The sequence below is a fragment of the Rhinoderma darwinii genome, chromosome 10 (assembly GCF_050947455.1).
Source record: "Rhinoderma darwinii isolate aRhiDar2 chromosome 10, aRhiDar2.hap1, whole genome shotgun sequence".
NCBI lineage: Eukaryota > Metazoa > Chordata > Amphibia > Anura > Rhinodermatidae > Rhinoderma > Rhinoderma darwinii.
Window position 1 is genome coordinate 99,854,288 of NC_134696.1, and position 26,431 is coordinate 99,880,718.

Below are 26,431 nucleotides of genomic sequence, written 5' to 3' on the forward strand. Positions count from 1 at the left end.
ATGTTGGCACTATACAGTAACAGTATAAAGGTGATGTAGCAATAAATGTAACTTTGAGAATGTTTGTTCTTTTTTGCTATTTATGTTTCCTTTAGGTGTTAGAACATTGTTTACATGTGACGTTAAATACTTTCGTATCAAAAATGACAAAAGTCTTGTAGGTATGATACCTTCACATTATACATGACATTTTAAAGCACTCAGAATTAAAATTAAAATAAATAAATCCGAAATATAAAAAAAGTTCAATTTTCCTAGACCACCTTTTGCATGTCTGCAGGTTTACTGTCCCTTATTGGTCTGTTAATGCCCCCCCCCCCTTCCTTTCCGTGTTCATCCCCCCCACCCCCATAAATAAGGAGTCATTATCTTTACTGGGTTTTAACCCCGGAGTCTACACTCACTCTCTGGAATAGAGCCGACATGGCGTCCTCTTGGGTATTATTGGGCATTCTCTCAGCTCTTGCAAGAACAGGTAAATATTTTACATGTTTTGATGGGCGGAATATATTTTTGTTCAACATTTTTTTAGTGGCTGATAATTGTTATATAAATAATGACCTCCCCAAAAAAAAATCTAAATACCAGCACTGATGACAGATTTGAAAGGAGGAGACTACATTGCAATGAAAAATATTTAGGAAAAATCATTTAATAATAATTAAAAAAAAAATACAAAAATAATGAAAACAAATAATAATAATAATAATAATAATAATAATAATAATAATAATAATAATAATAATAATAGTAAAAAAACAATGAAAACCAACAATAATAATAATAATAGTAATAATAAAAAAAGAAAAATAATGAAAAATAATTTTCAAAAATTTATTTGGAATTATATCCTGAGGATAAAGGAAAGAATTGGGTAACTAGATGTATGTATTGCAGATAACATGCACTGGTACCGTATACCTGGATAATTTTAAATTTGGCATAATTTTTTTCAGCATAATGGATGATCAGGTCCAGATTTAGGCACCATATGGGGACATGGGGGGGGGGGGGTCAGCACCCAAATTAAATGATCAGCTTCTCAGTAGTAGAGACTTGGAATGAGAGGACACTCTAAGGGCATGACCACACATGGCGGAATTCCTCCGCAACTGTCCGCATCGATGCCGCACAGAATCTGCGTTGCAGATTCTGCAGCGGATCTGCACAAAATGTGCAGTACATTGATGCGGACTAGCTGCTGCAGACTGCGGGAAAAGTGCTTCCCTTCTCCCTATCAGTGCAGGATAGAGAGAAGGGACAGCACTTTCCCTAGTGAAAGTAAACGATTTTCATACTTACCGGCCGTTGTCTTGGTGACGCGTCCCTCTTTCGGCATCCAGCCCGACCTCCCTGGATGACGCGCCAGTCCATGTGACCGCTGCAGCCTGTGCTTGGCCTGTGATTGGCTGCAGCCGTCACTTACACTGAAACGTCATCCTGGGAGGCCGGACTGGAGACAGACGAAGGGAGTTCTCGGTAAGTATGAACTTATATGTTTTTTTACAGATACATGTATATTGGGATCGGTAGTCACTGTCCCGGGTGCAGAAACAGTTACTGCCGATCGCTTAACTCTTTCAGCACCCTGGACAGTGACTATTTACAGACGTCTCCTAGCAACGCTCCCGTCATTACGGGAGCCCCATTGACTTCCTCAGTCTGGCTGTAGACCTAGAAATACCTAGGTCCAGCCAGAATGAAGAAATGTCAAGTTAAAAAAGCAAGACGTATCCGCAGCACACATGACATGTGCATGACAGCTGCGGACTTCATTGCGGAACTTAGAATCTCCATTGAAGTCAATGGAGAAATTCCGCCATGAGTCCGCCACTGCTCCGCAACAGACAGAGCATGCTGCGGACACCAAATTCCGCTCCGCAGCCTATGCTCCGCAGCGGAATTGTACGCATCGTGTAAACGAACACTGCTAATTTAAAGTGAAAGTCAATGGAGAAACGGCTCCGCTGCGGATTAACGCTGCGGAGTGTCCGCAGCGGAATTTAAGTGGAATTCCGCCATGTGTGAACCCGCCCTTACTACTCTTTCCATTACACTTCGGTTGATGCCCCACTGCCCCTACAAGTGTCCTGTGCAGGTTCTCACCACTCATTAGAAAAGGACATAAGGTCAACCTGAAAAAGGGCCCCACGTTTCAGGGGCCCCCACAGGTGCCACATGTTTTTTCTCTATGATAGACCCTTTAGGAAAATAGAAAATGACATGAAATATTTGGTTGATATGTATAACATGGAGCGGCACTCTTCCGTTCTATTCTATTCAGCCGTTTCTTACTTACATCTGTTCCTAGGAAAGCTGGATGGAAACAAAAATGCAGGTTTCACAGAGGTTGTCATCCAGCTTTCCAGACGTCTGAATGGCCCATCTATCCAGTCAGAGCAGAGGATGTATGGCTGTATAACCCAGCAGGTTTGCGTTTTAGGGGACGGAGAGAGCTGGTTGACTTCAGTGAGAGTTGTAGTAGCATCAGCCATATTTGTTGATATCCAGCTTTCCCAGGAGCGGATGTAAATAAGAAACGTTGAATAGAATTTTTAACAACTTGACTCAAGAATTGACATCACCTTTGAAGTTTCTAAACTGCCAGGAATTTATGGGGGTCCAGCTGTGGCAATATAAGAAAATCCAGAGATCAAAAGTAACACCAATGTGTTTTATAGAGAGGAAATAGTAATAAAATAACCAAATAATAAAACACACTGTGTAAACAAGCACAAAGTAACAGACACGGGACACCCAGGAACGTGTCTATTTACTGGTTTATAGGGGGAAAACGTTTATCTGCATAAAAGCTGTTGTGTAATAAGATATACCCTGATTAGAGAAGCATTCAATAATTCCTGGTACAGATGTAGCCCTCTTTATCTTGAATGTATCACATTAAATACTCAGTGGCAAGAAAACTTTCACTTGACTTGTTCAATGGCTTTTGTTGGGTGATATCACGCTGCAGCAAGTGGTCAGTAACAAGATAAAGATGGCTACATCCGTATATTGTCAGTGTGATGTTATTTGATTCAGGGTAACAGGAAATAATTCCAATTAAAAATAATAAAAAAATATCATTTGAAAAAATAATTAAAAAAAATAAAGAAAAAATAAAGAGTGAATTAGAACTAAATGTGACATATGAATCATTATTATTTATTTTATAGCGTCATTATCTTCCCAGTGTCTAGGATTTCTGTCTCCATTTTTATTTTCTGCACGTCCTTTTTTCTTTTCCCTTCAACAGTTTTTGAAATGAGTGATAATATTAGGGCACATTCAGACGTGGCGGACAGTCCGCAGTGGAATTCTGCAGCAGCCGTTTTTTACATTTGTTTCTATACATTTTTAGGAAACTTAGTTCAGACGTTGCAGAAAATAACTGTGCGGAAATCAGGCCGCGGTGCAGAATTTCCCCTCCGCAGCAGGCACATTTTATTGCGGAGAAGCAGCGGAATTTCACTGCGGATTCCAGCCTTTGCAATGCAAAAACGGAAATCTGCGGCAGGTCCGCTGTAATATCTGCAACGTTTGAATTACCTGTCAATTATGCAAATATTGCTGCAGATTCATTGCGTAATTGCCGCAAATCTGCAGCAACATTTGCAGCGGAAAACGTCTGTCACGCCTGAACGTGCCCTTTTGGCATGGTCAGACATAGCAGAATTTTTCCACTGTAAATGTTGCAGCAGATTCGTTGCGAATTTGCAGCAACATTTTCATATTTGACAGTTAATTCAGACGTTGTGGATATCACAGCGGACTTGCTGTAGATTTCTGCAAATCCTGAAATCTGCAGTAAAATTTTGCTTCTTCTCCGCAACATAATGAGCTGCTGCGGAGGGAAAATTCTGCACCGCAGCCTGATTTCCGCACAGTTATTTTCTGTAACGTCTAAACTAAGTTTCCTAAAAATATATAGAAACAAATGTAAAAAAGCGGCTGCTGCAGAATTCCACTGCGGACTGTCCGCCACGTCTGAATGTGCCCTTAGGGCACATTCAGACAGGGCGGAGTTTTTCCGCTGCAAATGTTGGTGAAGATTTGGGGCAATTACGCAACGAATCTGCACCAACATTTGCATATTTGACAGGTAATTCAGACGTTGCAGAAAAGACAGCGGACTTGCCACAGATTTCAGTTTTGCATTGCAGAGGCTGAAATACGCAGTGAAATTCCGCTTCTTCTCCGCAACAGACAGTGCATGCTGGGAGGGAAAATTCCGCACCACAGCCTATGGTCCGCAGCGGAGTTTTCCGCATCGTCTGAACTAACTTGCCTAAAAATGTATAGCTTCAAATGTAAAAAACGGCCGCTGGAGAATTCCACTGCAATTCCGCCACGTGTGAACGTGCCCTTAGGCTGAGTTCACACGTTACAGAATTGTCGCAGATTTGTCGCAGACTTTCATTGCAAATTTTACACTTTGCAATGCAAAACGGTGAAATTTGCATCAAATCTGCAACAAATTCTGAGACAACTCCGCAACGTGTGAACTCAGCCTTATTATTATTATTATTTATTATATTTATTTATAAATAGGACATTGTCTTCAGTGCACACAGTGTATAGCGCTTGGACTTTCCTCCTGCACACAGGGGCCAACAGTAACGTGTACATCGGGCCATGTATGTACAAGTATGTATCAGCAGACTACCATAGGTAAGTACCAACTAATACATCATCATCCTGTCTTTCTTTCTTTCTTTTTCAAGGAAGTTTGAACAGCACATACCAGCAACATGAAAAAAAAAAAACATGTATACAGGTGCAAGTACGCCTGTGATGGCAAAACAATACACAAGAGTATGGCGACCGCACACTGCGAACACTAATGCCACCTGAAACACTGTATATAAATAAATCTGCATTACTGCTGAATCTACTTACAATAGGGAAGTTCTTAGTGCACATTTTGATCAAATTGTGTGAGCCCACCTGCCACGACAAGGCGACCTCTGTAAGGTTGGTCCATACTTTACTCATACACCCAGAACTGGGACTAAGCCTACATATATCTGGGGATGGTGGGAATGGGAGGAGTGCAAGAACAAAAATGGAGGCAATCACTAACCCCACATATATACAATACACAAGAAAAATTATATTTATCTATCTATCATCTATCTATCTATCTATCTATCTATCTATCTATCTATCTATCTATCTATCTATCTATCTATCTATCTATCTATCTATCTATCTATCTCATATCTATCTATCTATCTATCTCATATCTATCTATCTATCTATCTATCTATCTATCTATCTATCTATCTATCTATCTATCTATCTATCTATCTATCCATCCATCCATCCATCCATCCATCCATCCATCCATCCATCTATCTATCTATCTATCTATCTATCTATCTATCTATCTATCTATCTATCTATCTATCTATCTATCTATCTATCTGTCTGTCTGTCTGTCTGTCTGTTACTATTAATCTTATCTGAAGTCCTGAATATCTTACTTGAGTTAGGCAACAAATCATGGTCTTGGGGTCATTACTATATCGATTTTGCAGGCAAATATTCATGTTTTTGTGTTTGTTTGTTTTTTCAGATGGCAAGAAAAGTGAATTCTTGTACAGATCTTGTGGTCCAACATCTCATTGTGATAAGTCAGGAAGTTTCACTATTGTGAATAAAAGCATTAGATTGGGCGTGTCCTGCTGTTTCACTGACAACTGCACCTCCCCCTTACCTTTTTGTAAGTATCTTTTGTGCCTGTGTCTTTTTTTCTGCCTTTGGGGATTTTCACAACATTTCTGCATGCAGATTTACTATTCATTGGATAAAGGTAAAATCTACAAAATATCCACCTGAAAATACCGCACGTACAAGTGAAGGGGATTCTTCAATGAGGGTCCCAGGGATGACCAATCAAGCTAAATTATGTTGGGTAATGTATAAATTAAATAGAAAGCAGCGCCATCTGGTGGCACAAAAAACAGATATTAGTAATCTGTATTATCATGCTAAGTATAGGCTGTAAGTTGCAGCAACTGGCCCTAAAGTCTACCTCATGTTTTGTGTACACATTAAAATATTCATCTATTTATTATCTATCTATCTATCTATCTATCTATCTATCTATCTATCTATCTATCTATCTATCTATCTATCTATCTATCTATCTATCTATCTCTATCTATCTATCTATCTATCTATCTATCTATCTATCTATCTATCTATCTATCTATCTATCTATCCTTTATATGCCAATATCCATACTTACATTTTGGTTCATCAGGAGTACACCTATCCGTTTCCAAACAACAATTGGCAGCCATCTCTAATGTACCACCTGGGAAACTACTGCTCCCAGTTATGTTGCACTGATTCTTGGGTGCACAAGATCTGAAGAAGTTTTTTGCAGTTGACCCATCTGAAATACATCAAACTCAAATGTATTACTTATAAAATATATTATCAATAGAAACCTGTAACATCTGCTTATTACTGATGGCTCCTTCTTCTCATTATCAGTGCCACCTGCTAGCACCCGAAGAAATGGCAAAGTTTGCCAAATGTGTTCTGATGCCAATGAAGCTTGTACGGGATCCAAAACCATAGACTGTGTTGGGAGTGAAAATAAATGCCTTCTCCAAGTCTCTAAAATAAGAGGTAACAGAATGTTCTTCAGCCACAGGAGGCCATACTATAATTATAATGCAGTTCTAGCTTCATTGCCTCTGCAGATCCATTGTTTAAAGTCTTTTCATTGCTTCTCAATAACTTTTTTCCACCCTGATCTAATCTTAGGCTATAAGACATAATTGTGATGGTCGTCTCACTAGGCATCTACCTCACTCTACTAATATATATTGTATGTATGTACTGCCAATGGTGAGGATGACCACGCGTGGAGTCCTACAGTCTCAGATTGTAGGGTGGTATGAACATATACTGGATCATATCATTGAGTAGGCATGGCGTGGATTTTAGATTGGAGCCCTTGAACTTGACTTCTTAGTTTCTTACTTTGTCTATTATCTGGATGGAGGAATTTTCTGGTGCAGTGCCAGCTAAAGGTTGTTAGTTTAGAAGTCAATGTCTCACCTCGGCAGGAATTTTCCGATAGCTGGGCTTAGTGAGTATATAGCACAGGATCACTTAGGCTAGTGATCAGCTGCAGCTAATACGAGGGTATATGGGCATATCATCGCTGCAGTAAGGTCAACAAACAGCTGTGGGCAGGACCAGAGTAGCTTCGCTGGAACGCCTAGGGATCTGTTGCGTGAGTAAGGTCTCTTTTTTTGTTTAATTGTATTTCCAAAGGGCCCCCACAGTTACTTTTTTGATTAATTTGAACATTTGACCCTCAATGTTGACGATGCAATGTTTTCTCACTGGGGTTCGTAAGCAGCATCCTAATACATATCTCTTTGCTTCTGAGCAGGTACCCCCGAAAATGCAGAATCCTTCCGTGGATGTAGTACAGGAAGCATCTGCGAGATTGGGAACCAGAATATGAGTATTGGAATCCTGAGCATGGAATCGACATTTGTCTGTAGCGGTGGAGCCATAACCTTGCACGGAGGGTTGGACCTTTCTACACTTACCGCACTTGTGCTACTGATATCCCTGAATTAAAGATATTTCCAGTTCAAGTTCTGAATACATCGTGAAAAGCTACTGATATGCCAACAAGAATCAAGAAAATGTAGGTGAGAACCCATGTAGGAAACGGAATGGCAGCCATATTGGTGGTCACCAGAAACATTTATACCTACAAAAAAAGTCTAAATACATTTTATAACAGGAGAATGCAAACTTAAGGATTTATTGTACCATCAAGGTCATGTTCCCATGATACTCTGGTTTACCTCTTTCATATTATGTCTAAAATTGTTGCATTTTTTTAATGCTAATTGTAATTGTTTATAATAAAAATGTGTTGGTCTTTTTGGGATTTTGTCTTCAGTTATGACCTTTCCGGAAATCCTCTACACCTAATAAAGAACCTTAATGTTCTACTTAGTGCTGACCTAGTATTTCGACTTCTATGTTAGAGCCATAAATGTATGTCACTGTTTGGGCACTGTATGTGACTTTATGTGCTCACTGTATGGCGCTATTAATTCAGCATTGTATGGCAGTGTAATTCAGCACTTAATGGCAGTGATACTTAGTAGCTTATGTGATTATTATTTGGTCAGCATTATGGCAATATTATTAACTGTCTCCTAAGATTAGCTCAGTTTTTGATCTGTCCCTGTCTGTAGCAGTGTAGCGATTTCTTTTTTTTTTTTGCTTAAATTGGTCCCTGTTACCATTTGGTCTCAGGAAAAACACTATGAAAAATAATTGACAGCAAGCATTTTGACTCATTGATGTTATCAGAGATTTATATGAAACCCATAGGAAACTGGGGCGATCATACACATTTTAAGACAGTTTAAAATAACCATTGATTTAAATTGGTACTGGTGGTCCTCCAAAGAAGAAGTACTTGAAATGGACTTTGGCTCTGAAAAAATGGAAAAGGTAGGCAGCTGAATACTGGAAGAAACCACTGTTGATTCATCTACACCTCAACTGAGTGCTGCCTACCGTTTCCTTTTTTTCTGTTCTCTTGGGGATTCTGGGACCATGCCCCTGGTTTGGCGCGCACCACTATACTACTAGGTAATATAAGGAGTGCAGTCCCCATCTCTGCTTCTAATAGACATTGGCTCTGGCTGATAGGTGGTCTTGAAAGAAGTATCCTCTATCATTTTTAAGTGCACCAGTGGGGCATATGATGATGCTTAGTGTAACCCAGACAATCCTTGTGATTATTGATATATAAGGCGGTAGAAATTATAGAAGTCGTGGAGATGAGTTGGCTAATACATCAAAGTTGAGTTACCATTTCACGCACCTCGTTGTGATATCACATTGTGTTATTTGCCAATTTTCATAGGACTATACTGTAGGTAAAACTGCTGAGTAGTCAAATACCCAACAATTTTATTACAATTTCGGCTCTTCTTCTTCTTTATATGAGATCTTTCAACTTCCACCAATCTACTCCTTCTTTGGACACTTCCATACCACATAGAGTTAATTTCAATATTAATATGGATGGATGGACATTGTGGGTAGGTATAGGTGCTGAAAGCCATCTTATGAATCAATTCTCAAAAAATGTAAGATGTTCATACGGGACAAGCCATTGTTTAACTACAGATAAACCCTTAATGATTGACTGATATATCGATATTTAAGGAATTAAAAACATCACACACTTTTTATTTCTTATCATCTCCATTGATTTTGGAATATGTACAGACATACGTTTGTGATTTCCCAACCCCGAGTTGATGTTGAAATATCCAATGTAACAATTCACCGAATATTCCTTTTAAACGAAGCTCCAGCGTTGATTAATGTTCGATACATAGAAAATATAAAACATCTTCTGTCTGATAAACCTCATTAGTTCTTCAGCTCATTTTATTTTGTGCAGTGCATTAAATAATATAGTAAAGTATGGAGAACCTCAACAAGTAGGCTCGCTGCTGTTGACAGATCTAATTTTAGTTTGTGTGAACACACACAAAAGTCTTATAAGCACATAAATTCCTGATATACCTGGGTTAAATAATGTATTAAGGGGTGAATGGACCAATCAGAACCATTTTTTCATAGGATAGTATTGAATAGCGATATAAATAGATCCATCAACAGCTATTTGTTTGTGGTTTCTATGTAGCAACAAGGATTATTTTTATAACTGACATAGAATAAAAATATACAAAACATTTTTTTATTCTAGCATTCAAAAGGGACAACGGTTGAAACCCCACAAAGTACTATGACATACCCTAGTAATAACCCTTTAATAGACAGCACCATATACATTGAGGAGTTTAAAGGGGAAATCCAGTCAAAATGATCTTCTGATAGACGATCACATTGATGAAATCTTTGATATTAGACCACCGCTAGTGGTGACTGCAGGCTGACAGATTGTTTCATTTAACTCTATGGCCCACATTTACTAAGAGTGGCTAATCTTATGCCGGTACAGTTGGAGGGATTTGCAAAAAATTTATAAAAAAAAGTTATTAAACTTGGCGTTTTTGGAACTAAAATCAGAAAATAAAAATCAATAAATATTTTTTTTTACCGTTTTCTTCTTAATAAATAGAAATAAAATTTTTTTTTTTTACCGTTTTCTTCGAAATAAAAAAAACACGACATCTCCTTGGAGACCACATCTACTTTTTTTGTCACTGTCTTGTTTATTGTGTCATTTTTTTGTAATCATGTGCGACTCTTATTGCAACAGTTTACAACAAAAACTAATGTAAACTGATCTAAAACGCTTCGACTGGTAGATCGTTGCGGTTTGCTAATTCTTTACAGGTTCATGCGATTTCAATGTTATTGGCCACATTACCGGGCAGTCATTAACAATAAAAGTGCTTTTATCTGCATGTAGATCGGCAAGCTTTTTCGGCCACATCACAACCGCACCTTGGCCTGTTGCATCAGCAACGTGAGAAGCCATCCTCATGGTGCTCCATACGGTATCTTATAGATCAGGGGTACTCATCTACTTTTAGCAAAGGTCCACTTACCAGGTCTGCTGTCAGGTGAAGGTTTGAGCTGAAGACAAGTAGTAAAGATTTGTAGATAGTGCCACACATAGTGCCCCCTGGACATAGTGCCACACACCCACGTTGGACAGTGTGTGTCCTTAGGACACCGATACAATTGAATGCAGCAGTCGCCCGGGGATCCGCAGCACCGGACCAAAAATTCGGGACTTTTGCCCCGGATGTCCGGTGCCACTGGTCCAGACAACTGGCATCCGCCAGTTGAGGACCCCTGTTATAGGTTATTCTTTGAATTGCTTCTAGGGAAAACTATTTCCTTAATAAGTCCTATTTAACATGCCAAAATGTTTTTCTATCGAATTATATGGAATCTCATAAAATCTATGGATGCCGGATTATGGCTTTGTGTAACTCGAAAGTCGTCGGGAGCCATAATATGCATGAGACTTTAGTCATACTGCATCTGGCTGTGTATATTGATCTGCAAGGTTGTGAAAACTCCCTCCTAAGACTCTACAGTATGTACAATATCAGATATTTCCACCATAAGAACATTTATTAATATTTAACAGTAAAAATTCCGATAAGATAACAACCAATATCCATGTGAAGCTTCCGCACCAAATTCTTTTAACAGTAAAATCAATGGATACAAAACAGAATTATCAGTGACCGGTCATAGCTGTGAATAATTATGTATCCCCGTTAATGATAAATTGACGTCTTCCATGATGAACCCTGCACATTGGGAATTTCCGCCCAATTTTCATAGTGACATCATATATATATATAAAGGCTTGGGAATAGATAATAAACATTTACTGTGGAAGGATCCAACGTGGATTTCCGGACAGGATGATGATGTGCGCTCTGATAGTTCTGAGTGTCATCTTTTCTTTGGCATCCCCAGGTAAGCGATGATTTATTGTATCATGAACACTAGTATATTATGTTTTATGCTCTTACGAATTTCCAAATCTAATTTTAATTTTTGCACTCAATATCTCCGCTTCAGGGATAGAATTAGAATTTTCATTTATTTATACAGTATATAAATCTAATATATAGTGAAACTAATTGAAGCTAAGCCAAAAGGGGAGAGGATTCCGGAGAACAGGGGCAGCAGGAGAGAAGTCTTGGAGAAGTGGGAAAATTTGATGAAGGAAAAGACAATAGATGTTGGTCATTTATGGAACAGGGGACATGAATGGAGAAGTATACGGAGCTATATGAAGACTTATAACAAGGAGTAGAGTTGTGATTGGCTTTTCTGTGTTAGGGAAAAAACGATTCTAGACTAAATTAGAAATGATTAAAAAAAAAAAAAAAAAACTGTGTTTGACTTATTTTACCATTGACAAAACTTTAACCTTTTAATGACTGGCCAATTTTAAACCTCAATGACAAGCAATTTTTTTTGCGTTTTTCCATCGTCGCATTCCAAGAGCTATAACTTTTTTTATTTTTGCGTCGACATAGCTGTATAAGGACATGTTTTTTGCAATTTTTAATAGCACCGTTTTGGGGTACATATAATTTAATGGAAAAATAACCCATACATTTTGCCACTCTTTATTGCGTCTGAGATTTACGCCGTTTACTGTGTGGTATAAATAACATTAACTTTATTCAGTGGGTCATTACGATTGTGGCGATACCAAATTTATATAGATTTTGAATGTTTTACTACTTTGACACTTTTTTTTCAAAATTATTTGTTTTTGTGTCGCCATGTTTTAAGAGCCATCATTGTTTTATTTTTACGCCGATGCAGCTGTATGAGGGCTTGTTTTTTGCAGGACGACTTCTCGTTTTTATTGGTTTGATTTTAGAGTACATGCAACTTTTTGATCACTTTTTATCAAATTTTTTTGAAGGCAGGATGAACAGAAAACAGCAATTTTGGCATTGTTTTTTATTTTATTTCTTACGGCGTTCACCGTGCAGGTTAAATAACATAATTGCTTTATAGGTGGGGTCATTACAGACGCGGCGATACCAAATATGTGTAATGTTTTCATTTATTTTTTTTAATATTAAAGTATTTTATAATGGAAAAAGTGGGTTTTCCATTTTTTTTATTTGGGATTTTTATTTATTTATTATTAACTTTATTAAACTTTTAGTTAACTTTATTTTTAGTCCCACTAGGGGAATTCACTATGCGATCTCCTGATCGCTTTTATAATGTACTCCAATACTTCTGTATTGCAGCGTATTATTGCCTGTCAATGTAAAACTTACGGGCACCTGCTAGGTCATGCCTCAGGCTTAGCAGGTAACCACTACAGGCAGACCTGGGGGCCTTTGTTAGGCCCCTGGCTGCCATAGAAGCCATTGGCACTCTGCAATTGCAATTGCAGGGTGCCGATGGGGTGAGAGAGGGAGCACCCTCCCTCCAAAACCACTTAGATGCGGTGCTTGCTATTGAGCGCTGCATCTAATGGGTTAAACGGTTGAGATCGATGTTGAAATCAATCCCACCCATTAGTGCAGGTGTCCGTTGGTCTTTAGACCACCAGGACAGGCGCTTTAGCCGGCATAGGACACCCGTGCCGGGCTTATGTCAGAACGCCGTGAAAAGGCGTGTTGGCAGTTGTTAAGGGGTTAATGTGTCCTTTTAAGAAAATCCCAGCTATGTAAGTAAAATCACTGATTTTCACATTTTGTCATTATGTCACCCAGTATCCTAGCTGGACCATAGTCTTTAGATGCCACCGTCACAAATTGTCTGGTGGCTCTTAATTTGAAGGACAATAATAAAATGGTTCACAAAAATTAGACTTATAATATTGCTGTACAGTATTCTAATACCACTGCTATACAGTGCCTAAATAATGCCACCATAGAGTGCTCAAATAATAGCGCCATTCAATATTTATATATTACTGACATACTCACTGTAAAAACAACACCATATAATGCCCAAACCAGTAATCAACTTATGTTCTCCACCCTCCATGTCTACTTGACCATCAATTTTCTTAAAATTAAGTTGTCTGCCTCCCTGGCTCAGTATCTACCTAAAGATTCACGAGCCAACTAATATTGGGGAACCACAAAACCCTGATGCATGGCATGTGCCTCAATAGTAGACAGAACCAGGATGGTTAGGACACTCTACTCTGTGGCAAGTGATAATGGTAGGGAGAAAAGTGGAGTCTTCGAGAGGCGCTGCTACACACGGCATAACATGCAAACCAGTGAACAATGATAAATCACGTATGCAAATGAAAGTTCCAAAGGTTTATTATAGAAGTAAATGGCAATGCGTTTCAATGCTGGATCAGCATCTTCATCAGGCCAGATGAAGATGCTGATCCAGCATTGAAACGCGTTGCCATTTACTTCTGTGATAAACCTTTGGAACTTTCATTTGCATACGTGATTTATCATTGTTCACGGGTTTGCATGTTATCCCGTGTGTAGCAGCGCCTCTCGAAGACTCCACTTTTCTCCCTACCATTATCACTATTCACTGCGGTCTCCTGAAGGATCACCGGCATCGAGTCTTGGCAGCAGCACACATGATATTCAGAGCCTATATACATCCTCAACCAGGTTAGTAGTTCATTGGTCTGTTCTACTGTAATCCACCTGGGTAATCTGCACTATGTGGCGCCGTGTTTTTTGCTTTTATCTTCCTACTCTGTGGCAAGTGAGACCATCTTGATGGCCAATTTAAGGTATCCTGATGAGTGGGACACATATGGTGATAATGAGGTGGCGGTAGAGTCCTCTAGATGATGAAAGCCCAGAATCAATTGCTTATTTTGACCTACTATAATGTAGTTATTGTATAACTAAAGCATGTTCTTATGTTCATCAGCTTCCAAGCATGGCTACAGAACTTCATCTACCGATGCCCTTAAACCTTGCCCCTCCTCCCCGACTATCCTCATTAGCAGATAGCCAACCTCCATGATGTGCTGTCTTTCCTCGACCTGTTTTAGGGTTCATCATCCTGTAGGATTGGTCCATTCTTTTTATGACATATAGTTTCAGACATGCCCCCTATTATATAATTTAAGGTATAGCATGAAGTAATATGTTGGTCCCTCCTTAAGGTAATAGTATTTGTATCACTTTATGTTTCAGGTCATTCCCTTCATTGTGTATTGTGTGTGGCCTTAGAAGGTACACATTGTTCTGGGAACTCTGTTGCCTGCCCTGATGGAAATATTTGTGGGTCTGTATACACAGAGACCACTGATGGTATGTATGAGAATTAGGATAAGACAAGAAAATAAATGAAGGAAATTCAAGGTGAACCTACATTTACTGTATACTATGGGATTATATACTGTATATTGCAATACTCTAATGTTCACCTATTATTGTCATTGCGCCATTTCCAGAAGAGGCCAAAAATAAAATTCCCTTCCAGTGGGACTTTCTGCAGAATGTGGGTGTCATTAAAGGTCTATGATCCACATTCACCTTGGATGAAGTTTTTCTAGTCATTATCACGGTATAGTTTAGTGTGATATATTTTGTGAAACTGCTCCTGTCTTTGTGTATATATATCAAGATCTAATGCAAAGACACCTTGGAAAAACTGTAAGGCTTGCTTTAAAAAAAAAAAGATAACCCTTTCATGACCACGGGTCATTGATGCCCCTGTGTCCAGGTCAAATTTTCCATTTCTGATATGCACTTCTTTAAATGATAATATCTTTCCAACCGCTTTGATTATCACAACTATTTATACTTTCTTTTTTTTTTTACAAAACTTTTGAGGCTTTCATTTTCTAGATTAGTTTAATTAATTCCATGTGTTTTTATGTTTATTATGAGCAGACAACCCACAAAAAAATTTGAAAAAAAAACTTTTTAGTATTTTTTTCTATATATATGTTATCTGTACATAGTTATATGTATATATATATATATATTATATATATATAGCTATATATGTATATATATATATATATATATATATATATATATATATATATATACATACAGTGAAGGAAATAAGTATTTGATCCCTTGCTGATTTTGTAAGTTTGCCCACTGTCAAAGACATGAACAGTCTAGAATTTTTAGGCTAGGTTAATTTTACCAGTGAGAGATTGATTATATAAAAAAAAAAAAAAAGAAAATCACATAGTCAAAATTATATATATTTATTTGCATTGTGCACAGAGAAATAAGTATTTGATCCCCTACCAACCATTAAGAGTTCAGCCTCCTCCAGACCAGTTACACGCTCCAAATCAACTTGGTGCCTGCATTAAAGACAGCTCTTACATGGTCACCTGTATAAAAGACTCCTGTCCACAGACTCAATGAATCAGTCTGACTCTAACCTCTACAACATGGGCAAGACCAATGAGCTTTCTAAGGATGTCAGGGACAAGATCATAGACCTGCACAAGGCTGGAATGGGCTACAAAACCATAAGTAAGACGCTGGGTGAGAAGGAGACAACTGTTGGTGCAATAGTAAGAAAATGGAAGACATACAAAATGACTGTCAATCGACATCGATCTGGGGCTCCATGCAAAATCTCACCTCGTGGGGTATCCTTGATCCTGAGGAAGGTGAGAGCTCAGCCGAAAACTACACGGGGGGAACTTGTTAATGATCTCAAGGCAGCTGGGACCACAGTCACCAAGAAAACCATTGGTAACACATTACGCCGTAATGGATTAAAATCCTGCAGTGCCCGCAAGGTCCCGCTGCTCAAGAAGGCACATGTACAGGCCCGTCTGAAGTTTGCAAATGAACATCTGGATGATTCTGAGAGTGATTGGGAGAAGGTGCTGTGGTCAGATGAGACTAAAATTGAGCTCTTTGGCATTAACTCAACTCGCCGTGTTTGGAGGAAGAGAAATGCTGCCTATGACCCAAAGAACACCGTCCCCACTGTCAAGCATGGAAGTGGAAACATTTTGTTTTGGGGGTGATGCTCTGCTAAGGGCACAGGACTACTTCACCGCATCAATGGGAGAATGGATAGAGCCATGTACCATCAAATCCTGAGTGACAACCTCCTTCCCTCCACCAGGACATTAAAAATGGCTCATGGCTGGGTCTTCCAGCACGACAATGACCCGAAACATACAGCCAAGGCAACAAAGGAGTCTCTCAAAAAGAAGCACATTAAGGTCATGGAGTGGCCTAGCCAGTCTCCAGACCTTAATCAAATCGAAAACTTATGGAGGGAGCTGAAGATCCGAGTTGCCAAGAGACAGCCTCGAAATCTTAATGATTTACAGATGATCTGCAAAGAGGAATGGGCCAAAATTCCATCTAACATGTGTGCAAACCTCATCATCAACTACAAAAAATGTCTGACTGCTGTGCTTGCCAACAAGGGTTTTGCCACCAAGTATTAAGTCTTGTTTGCCAAAGGGATCAAATACTTATTTCTCTGTGCACAATGCAGAAATATATATATAATTTTGACTATGTGATTTTCTTTTTTTTTATATAATCTATCTCTTACTGGTAAAATTAACCTAGCCTAAAAATTCTAGACTGTTCATGTCTTTGACAGTGGGCAAACTTACAAAATCAGCAAGGGATCAAATACTTTTTTCCTTCACTGTATATATATATATACTGCTGCAGTTCTGTAACAATTAGTCTTCTCTCTCCGTCAGTCTGGATCACTGTGTGGGAAGAGCGAAACCTTCTATAAGGCGATATTCACACCACAGTGGAAAAAAAACGTCCATTAAAAACAGATCAACTGTCAGTATTTCATGGCCATTTTGCATCCGTGTGTCTCCAAATTTCCATTGGTTTCCCGGCCGTTTGACAATTTTTAACCGCCGTTTGTCATTCGTTTGCCATCCGTTTTCCATGCCCGTAAAATTTTTTATACATTTTATTAGTCATTGTTTCTTTTGTCCCAACCCCCTGAAAACACCACAGTGCCCATGTAGATAGTGCCACACACAGTGCTCATGTAGATAGCGCCACAGAGTCCCCTGTAGATAGTTCCGATATAGTGCCACAGTGCCCATGTAGATAGTGCCACCCCCCTTGCAGATAGAAGCACTACCCCTGTAGATAGCGCCACACCCCCCCCCCCCACCTGTAGATAGGGCCACACACAGTGTCCATGTAGATAGAACCATAGTGTCCCCTGTAGATAGTGCCCATACAGTGCCACAGTGCCCATGTAGATAGTGCCACCCTACCACTACCCCTGTAGATAGCACCACACCACCCTGTAGATAGTACCACCCCCCTGTAGATAGAGCCACCCCTCCTGTAGATAGCACCTCAACCCCCCTTGTAGATAGCACCACCTCCCCCTGTAGGTAGCACCACACACTGTCCCTGTGGATGGTACCGTACCCTCCCTCTTCCCCCGTAGATAGGACCACTGGGGCTCCATCTAGAAGAGAAATTCCAAGCCAAAGGGCTGCCAGCTTGACGTTAGGGGCTCCCTCTAGGAGCAGAATCCCCGACCCGCTGTCTACAGGGGGGATGGCGCTATCTAAAGAGGTGTGTGTGGTGCTATCTACAGGGTGGTGTATTCCGGCATCTCAAAGCCCCTAACGTCACTGTCCGTATGTGAACAGTGACATCAAGGGCTTTCTTAAGACAGGAGTCCCCGACCAGAGCTGCTCTGGCCGGGAACTCCATTGAGGAGAGAGCTGGCAGAAAAGAAAGTGCAGCGCTGCTGCTGCACACATTAAAGCCTGTTCCATGCTGCCAACGTTAATATACGTAACAGCTGCACAGGGCATCGGCAGTTGGAACGTATATAGCTTTACAACTAATGTGAAGGTGTTAAGGAACGTCCCATTACGATGGTAGACTCTGATGACTGTGTTCAGGTCAAGATGTTCCTGATAATAAGGCTACTCCTACTACTATGATATTAATTATGTATCTACGGTTGGAGTCTTACAGAAATTACTTTGTTAATTGTTAATTACTTGTTATATTGAGGTTTAACATCAATGTTTTGTCCTATTAGCTTCATCAACCCAAACTTCAAACGTCTTCATGAGGTCATGTATAGTGGAGGATCAGTGTAATACAACTGGAAGCATTACTTCAGCCAATGTAAAGGTGAAGACAGCTATATCCTGTTGTAACACTGAGAATTGTGACCCACCTCGACCCATATGTGAGTATCTCAATAGCATGTCAATATGGGGCTCACCAATGTGGGGGAATTTGTCCCTTGAAGAGGATTTTCCAAGTTGGAGTTTTCTTCTTCAGTCAACTTCTGAAAAATTGTATTCAACTTTTCTATAGTTCCACGGAATAAATATGGCTTCCCTTGGCGTTTGAGTTGCTACTCAGCTTGTTACTTAGAAATCCCCAGTTATATAATGATACATCCTGTCAATCTGTTCTTCAGTGTATTCTTAGGTAATAGTGGGATGATCCTTCTTTAAGTTTCCGACTCTATTAAGACACTAAAACGAGCATCTCTTTTGCCCTTCGAGATCAGCCCATTGAGGAATTGTACATTGACTTTTTTACCATTAAAGTTACAGATGATGATCATGAAGGGAATGGAAGAATTTGCCGATCATGTTCAACAAAAAATTCCGACTGGTGCTACAACAGTGATACTATTGAATGCACTGGAAATGAGACGATGTGTCTGCTGCAGATCACAAAACTATCAGGCAAGTGAGTTGTCGATTAACTATTATTCGGACACCTTTTCCTTGCTTTTCGAGGGATTGTCCGACAAAAGGCATGGGGCTTATGCAAATGTGCCCCAAAGAGGGTGATTCTGGGAGGATCTATCTATAAAACCATCTATTTATCTATCTATTATGTATATATATATATATATATATATATATATATATATATATATATATATATATATATATATTTACACAAGTCATAGCAGAATATATCTTCCGGTCCTCTTGACACATAGTAGCTAAAATCTGCTATTTATCTTATTCAGGAACCGTATCTCTTCAAACCGCCATACGTGGATGTACAACAAGAAGCATCTGTGATCGTGGCTACCATAGAACGGAATCTGGAGGCACAAGGGTGGATGTGGAGTATGTATGTACAGATGACGTATCTAATCTCCAGCAAAAGTCTTACATTTCCGGACTCCTTGCTCTTGTTTTATTGAACTTTTTATATTAAATGGTACCGACACTTTTCCAGTAGACCACGCGGAAAAAGATACAATGGGCCTGTAGTGCAGTAAATGAAAATTGGATTCTGATTGATCACTAAATTGGCAGCTGAATTTTGATTGGTTACTTAAGAGCTTCCTTTTGATTAGTTGCTCGATATGGTCATTTGAACTCTGATTGGTTGCCAGAAGGAAGGCTGTATTTTAATTGGTTGACACATTGATTAATAGAATATTGTAAGTTTTTAGCAATCCATGTCTATATTTTGGATCATTTCAGATTACACGTACTTCTATCCATCTATATCTTTGCTGAATTATTTTTTCCCCATTGTAGTAATGTTAATAAATAACTAGAACAAACTGAAAATATAAAAAATATCCCAAAAAATGTAAATTATTGATTTGTCCTCTTCTGTCAAGTTGCTTAACCTTGTATTCAATCATTTCTTAGTTATATCTGGGAAAATTAGATGATAACCAATATGTCTGCCATTATAGCTCTCCCATGGTTATCACCCAGTATTTCTAGACGCCAAGACTTTATTTTAGGGGTCATTGCTTTTTATAGGATGCCCCATTAGGACAACCACTAAAGGCTCTTGCACATGACCGAGTGCCACTCGGGCCATTTTTCACAGCATCCAAGTGGCACCCGATAGTTTTCACGGACCCCTTCACTTCAGTGGGTGAATCGGGTCCGTGAAAACAGACCGGACTCTCCGATCCATGGAAAGATAGAACATGTCCTATCTTTCCACAGAACATGGATGGGACTCAGGGGGCACACACAGTTGTAAGTCCTGCAGAACAAGTGTTGAAGCATCTCTCGCCTGTATGACGTCCAGATGCCCTAAAATGGCCTATCGAAAGAGGTTGTCTATATGGTATGATAGAACTTTTTAAACCTTTACATCAATTTCAACTTGTCAATTTATTATTTTAAGATCCATTACAACTGCTTGAAACTCATGACACTTTAGTGACAATTCAAGGCTCAAAGAGACAATTAAAAAAATTGTGATTCAATATATAAAAATAGTCTTCTATATATATTTACCTAGGGACATTTATTTTGTCACCAAGGTCTTACAGCACGGTAAGTTTGGAAAGAGGCTTGGACAGCCTTATGTTTGACATGGGAGCAGATTGCTTTAACAGAAACCTCCCCTATTATTCTGTCTACATTGCCCCACCCCAAACAATATTCCAGGCAATTATTTCCTTGGATTGAAACCAAGAGTTAAAAAAATAAATTCTGTCTGTATTCTGTTGGTAATTTCATCAGTCAATGGATTCCCTGATCCTCAATGGGTTGAATCCAAAAATACAAGTACCTAAGGGGATTACTGTAGAAACCCTGTCCAAAACCTCTGCTCAGTGCAGATACGGTATCTTTAATGGCTTTATGCTTGTCTTCTTTCTCCTGGTGTGGGTCGTGTCATGTTGGGTTGTTCTTGGCCCATAACTAAACAACTGGTTCTGTATCTCTTCTACCAACCCAGGCCAAAGATATGTTGCTATATGGGACTACAACTTCCGAGAATGTCTTATTTGGGTGCTTTTGTTAAAAAAAACCTGGCTCCTCCATAACATACATAAGACTCCTCTATGATAACTAGTATATCTGTCCTACCATATCCAAACACAGCCTTCTTCTTTCACACACCCTACATCATGGTACATCTCTGAAGGCCCTAACAGTGGCCACCTCAGTTCTAATCTGAGGACCAGAGGATGCTTTAGTGGAACCAGTGTGTGTGACGTTATGGTCTTGCCTAACCACCACATGGACCATGAGGTCCATCATTGGACAAATTAATCTGAAGTTAACAATGATGTAGATCACTTTCTTCTTGGGTTTAACAATTCCTTGGGTTATTTGACTAATAACGTAGTGTACCAGCCATTGGTATTAGTGTGTAATGGAAGAAGCAAAGCTCACTACGTTACTAAAATCTGACAGGAACCGTTATATTAATGTCTTCTAGTGGTAGTCCAAGGTACTGCACTCATACCTCATCTACTGCTGCTTTACTACTGTCTTCAAGCCATAAAACAGCAATCAAGTAGGAGCCCACCATTACTATTTCTAAGGCTTTGTTGTCCATTTAACCTAAAATCGAGGGACAATGGTAGGTTTTAAAAAAACTTTCATGTTTTCATAGTATTCACCAACAATATCCCCTGAAAATTCAACTGCTTGGCATAAGAGGGTGGCATAGTGCTTGATAGCATGTACGAGGTGGCACTGTGATTGACAGAGGAGCTTGGGCATAATTGCCTATCAAGGCCTAACAACAACCATTTGAATGATATTGCTGGCTCTCCAACATATCGGGGCAGATTTAATGTCGGCGTTTCATACATCAGTCTTAGCTATCTGCTCCACTGGAGTAAGAGGCAACAGATTTATTAAGAGGTGCATGCCTTTTAATAAATCCGTCACATTTTTTTACTGGCTATGCGCCATATATCCCCCCACATAGAACATAAAATAAAAGTAAGTATATTCACCTAACCGCTCCTCTTCTCCCCTCTGTGTCCCCTCAGGCTCACTCCGCATGCTCCGGCTCATACAAGTTCCTGACGCTGCTGGGCTTCAATACGTTTCACGAGCCACATCTTGTTGAAGGGGCCCGGAGGGGAGAAGAGGAGCATACATTTTATTTTTAATTTATTTAATTGCCCAATATGAGGTTAATCTGATGAAGGGTAGTCTGATCTGGGGGGAGGCAAGGTATGGGGCCTAATATGGGACTCTACTTGCTTTGCCATACAGAGTAAAATCTGTGCCAGCTAGGAGCTGATTTTCATTATAATTGACGTCATTTGTCAGGCCATAGTGACCCCACTCCTTTGTGAAACCACACCCCATTTTCACAAAAGTGGTGATTGTGGCAAAAAAGGCAATTAAAAATTGTGACTTTTGGGTTATTTTGCGACTTTTCTAGGCCAAAAAACTGGCAAAGGTTGATAAATTTCTCCCTAAGTCCCATGAACAATGGTGGCAGGATATGGCAGTCCAGCCGCTTCCACCACCCAAGATGAACCGACCACTGGACTGATCTATAATACAATTCTAATATACTCTGTACAGAGAGCACTACAACCTCCAACATTACCTAACCACTGGACATGACTTTTATACAATTCTATTATACGCTATACATAAAATACTACAACACCCAACCACTGTACATGACCATCATACAATTCTATTATAATCTATACAAAAAACACTACCACCCCCAACATGACCCAACAACTGGACATGACCATCATACAATTCTATTATACTATACATAAAACACTACACCTCCCAACATGACCCGACCACTGGACGTGTTAATAACAGAGTGTCAATGTCCATTTGTTTGATTACAGGTTACTCTCATTACTGCTGGAAATATTTAACAGAGGATACAAGAGCCTGCTACGGGATATTCGGCGTCCGCCTTCCTGGTTATGTCCGATCATCTATATATTCGGAAGAAAGTCCAAGTATGTTAGTGATCAGATATCCCTGAAATGACCAACTGGTGCAGTTAAAAATGTAATTTTAATAGATACAATAAAAATGAGAATGAACATTTGTATTTTTATCTCCAAGCTAATACAACCACAAAATAATATATCATAGAAGGAACGTAACAAAATTCTGGTCCTATTAAGCCCTATCACTGGCTCTCATGGACAGCCGGAAAGTTCTGTCCATGTACTTTATTCCCTAGACCTTCCCTGACCGGCAGAATGGACTTTGACAGACTTAATATTTTATATTTGTTTTATCTTAGTCATAAAATTCAAATGTCTTGACTCTTTTTTTATTACATCTGTTAAACATTACGTTTCAGTCTACACCGGTGAGTCATTTCAGTGATAGCTCGTATTTATACAGGTTCTACTCATCCAGGGGGAGGGTAGTATATATTCCTCATTCAGTGATAGCATGTTTTCAGTTTTTAATTCAAGGGTATAATGGTATAGGGACAAGAGAGGGTCTGGCTGTGGTGTCTGGTCGCCGTTGTCAAGCGGTAGGTTGGTTATCAATAAGGGCCGGAGTCATAGGACGGAACAGGAACAACATTTTCCTAAATGTCTTCTCTGACATGTAGTGTGGACTTTGACAGATTTATTATTTTATGTTTGTTTCAAATGTCCTTGCTCTTTTTTATTACATAGTTAAATAGTTTGTACGGTTGAAATTAAAAAAAAGAAATATGTCCATCATCAAGTTCAACCAAGGGATGGGAAAGGGGAAGTAAAAACAATTCTACACATAGGAGCTAATATTTGTTTGTTCTAGGAAATTATCTTTGCCTTTTTTTGCAGCATCTCCTGTCCCTGCTGTGACGGCTCCTGCGGTGTCTCCTGTCCCTGCTGTGACGGCTCCTGCGGTGACTATTCCATAGATTCACAGTTCTCACAGTAAAGAAGACTTGTCGCCTCTGCAGGTTGAACCTTTTTTTCTCCAGACGGAGGGAGCGCCCCCTTGTTTTTTGAGGGGGTTTTACATGGAACAGGATTTCACCATATTTTTTGTATGTGCCATTAATATATTTATATAAGTTAATCATGTCCCCCCTTAGTCGTCTCTTTTCAAGGCTAAATAGGTTTAGTTCTTTTAATCTTTCCTCATAACTTAGATTCTCCATCTTATTAGCTTCGTTGCTCTTCTTTGTATTTTTTCCAACTCCAGGGCATCCTTTCTATGAACTGGAGCCCAGAACTGAACTGCATATTCTAGATGAGGCCTCACTAATGCTTTGTAAAGTGGCATTATTACATCCCTGTCCCGCGAGTCCATGCCTCTGTTAATACAGGACAATATCTTGCTGGCCTTTGAAGCAGCTGATTGACATTGCATGCTGTTATTTAGTTTATGATTTACAAGTACACCCAGATCCTTCTCAACAAGTGACTCCCCCAGTGTAGCTCCTCCTAGGACATATAATTCTGCAGGTTGTTGGTACCCAGGTGCATAACTTTACATTTATCTACATTAAACTTAATTTGCCAAGTGGACGCCCAAACACTTAGTGTGTTCAAATCAGCTTCCAATTCACAAACATCTTACATCTTACATCTATTAAAAGGTACATTATTTTCTATCTATCTATCTATCTATCTATCTATCTATCTATCTATCTATCTATCTATCTATCTATCTATCTATCTATCTATCTATCTATCTATCTATCTATCTATCTATCTAATCCAAAAATCCAGCAGCCCTGGCGATCTGTGGGTGCAAGCCCTAGGGAACCGACCAATGTCCCGTCTATATAGAACAAAATATTCTGGCAGCACTCTGTAGAATTTCAGTGAACAAAAGTGGGGTACTTATTACCCTAGTGCATCACTTCAGCTCACAATGTTGGAGCCTTTCTCTCTGAGGGGGTGGCACGCCACTGAAAACAGCCGCCGCCACCCCTTCCTGCACTATAATTGTACCTGCGTATATAAGACGCAGATACAATTACATGCATAAGCGCTGAAAGGCAGGGCACTGCCCCACTATTCAGCGCCTTTCAATTATGTAATCGCGCCACTTGCGCCATTAAATGACACGGCAAGGCAGCCTGTCAATCAATGCCTTTCAACGACGCAATGTTGAAAGGCGCTGATTGGCCGGGTTGAATTACTTGCCCTGCCACTCAGTACCTTTTAACGATGCAAGTGGTGCAATGACGACATATCGCCGCTTGCGTCCTTCACCCCCAGCAGACTTGCTCAGAAGAATTTTTTTTCTGTTAAAAGTGTGAAGGGCTATATGTGGAGCACTATATATGGGGGGGATATATGTGCAGCAATATCTACAAGAGGTGGGGCTGTATGTGGGGGCTATATGTGGAACACTATCTACAGGAAGTGGGGGCTGAATTGGGGGCTATATGTGGAACACTATCTACAGGAAGTGGGGGCTATATGTTGAGCACTATCTACAGGGGGGTCATATGTGGGCACTGTCTCCAGGGGAGGCTATATGTGGGGCACTATCTAGTGGGGCTGTATGTGGGACACTATGTAGGGAACTATCTACAGGGGCTCTTTGCGGGGCAGTATCCACAGGAGTTTATGAAGGTGGCACTATGTATGTGGGGCACTGTCTACAGGGGGCTCTATATAAGGCACTGTCTACAGGTGGCCCTATGTGGGGCACTGTCTACAAGGGGCTCTATAGGGGCACTGTGTGTGTGTGTGTGTGTGTGTGTGTGTGTGTGTGTGTGTGTGTGTGTGTGTGTGTGTGTGTGTGTGTGTGTGCGTGCGCGTGTGTGTGTGTGTGTAGGGGTGCAGTGTATGGTGCTACTATATTTAGGGGCATTGTGTGTGGCACCATGAGAAATGTTATCTTCGTTTATAGGTGCAGAACTGTTTGAAAAGTGAGAAGCTGTGAAGACATATGAGAGGAAAACTGACGAAATGGGCCATGGCTGGGAGAAGTCATCATAGAGGTCTGGATCGGAGGGAGACATCCCCTGTGCATCACTTAATGTAAGTGTTTATTCTGCCTCTAATCAGTACGGTAGTCACTGTATGATCTGCAGCGAGCTAATGGGTGGTATGACTTTTTTGGTAGCACCCATTTTCTCACTGCAGACCTTAAAAGTGAACACAATACTGATGGTGCCCAGTCAGAGAAAGAATAAACATTTACATTCAGTGACTCACAAGTGACTTCTTCTCTGATTATAGACGTTATCTTTCCCTTTTCTTCTCCATTCGGCCTAGACCTTCATGACAACTTCTTACAGCTTCGTCTCGCCTCTGCAGAGTT

General features: G+C 39.8%; 2 protein-coding genes across 2 annotated transcripts; both read left to right on the top strand.

The window, feature by feature from the left end:
- The first annotated feature begins 423 nt into the window (after nt 1-423).
- Nucleotides 424-7,689, top strand: LOC142661625 (phospholipase A2 inhibitor NAI-like). Its single transcript, XM_075839046.1, has 5 exons — nt 424-475; nt 4,552-4,671; nt 5,579-5,725; nt 6,505-6,642; nt 7,415-7,689. The coding sequence occupies exons 1-5, from the start codon at nt 424-426 to the stop codon at nt 7,609-7,611; spliced, it is 654 nt and encodes a 217-aa protein (XP_075695161.1). The 3' UTR covers nt 7,612-7,689.
- Nucleotides 7,690-11,398: 3,709 nt separating this feature from the next.
- LOC142661626 (uncharacterized) lies at nt 11,399-20,041 on the top strand. The gene is made up of 5 exons (XM_075839047.1): nt 11,399-11,475; nt 14,664-14,780; nt 18,508-18,660; nt 19,031-19,171; nt 19,465-20,041. Exons 1-5 carry the CDS (start codon nt 11,421-11,423, stop codon nt 19,656-19,658), a joined length of 660 nt encoding a protein of 219 aa, XP_075695162.1. The 5' UTR covers nt 11,399-11,420; the 3' UTR covers nt 19,659-20,041.
- The last annotated feature ends 6,390 nt before the right edge of the window (nt 20,042-26,431 follow it).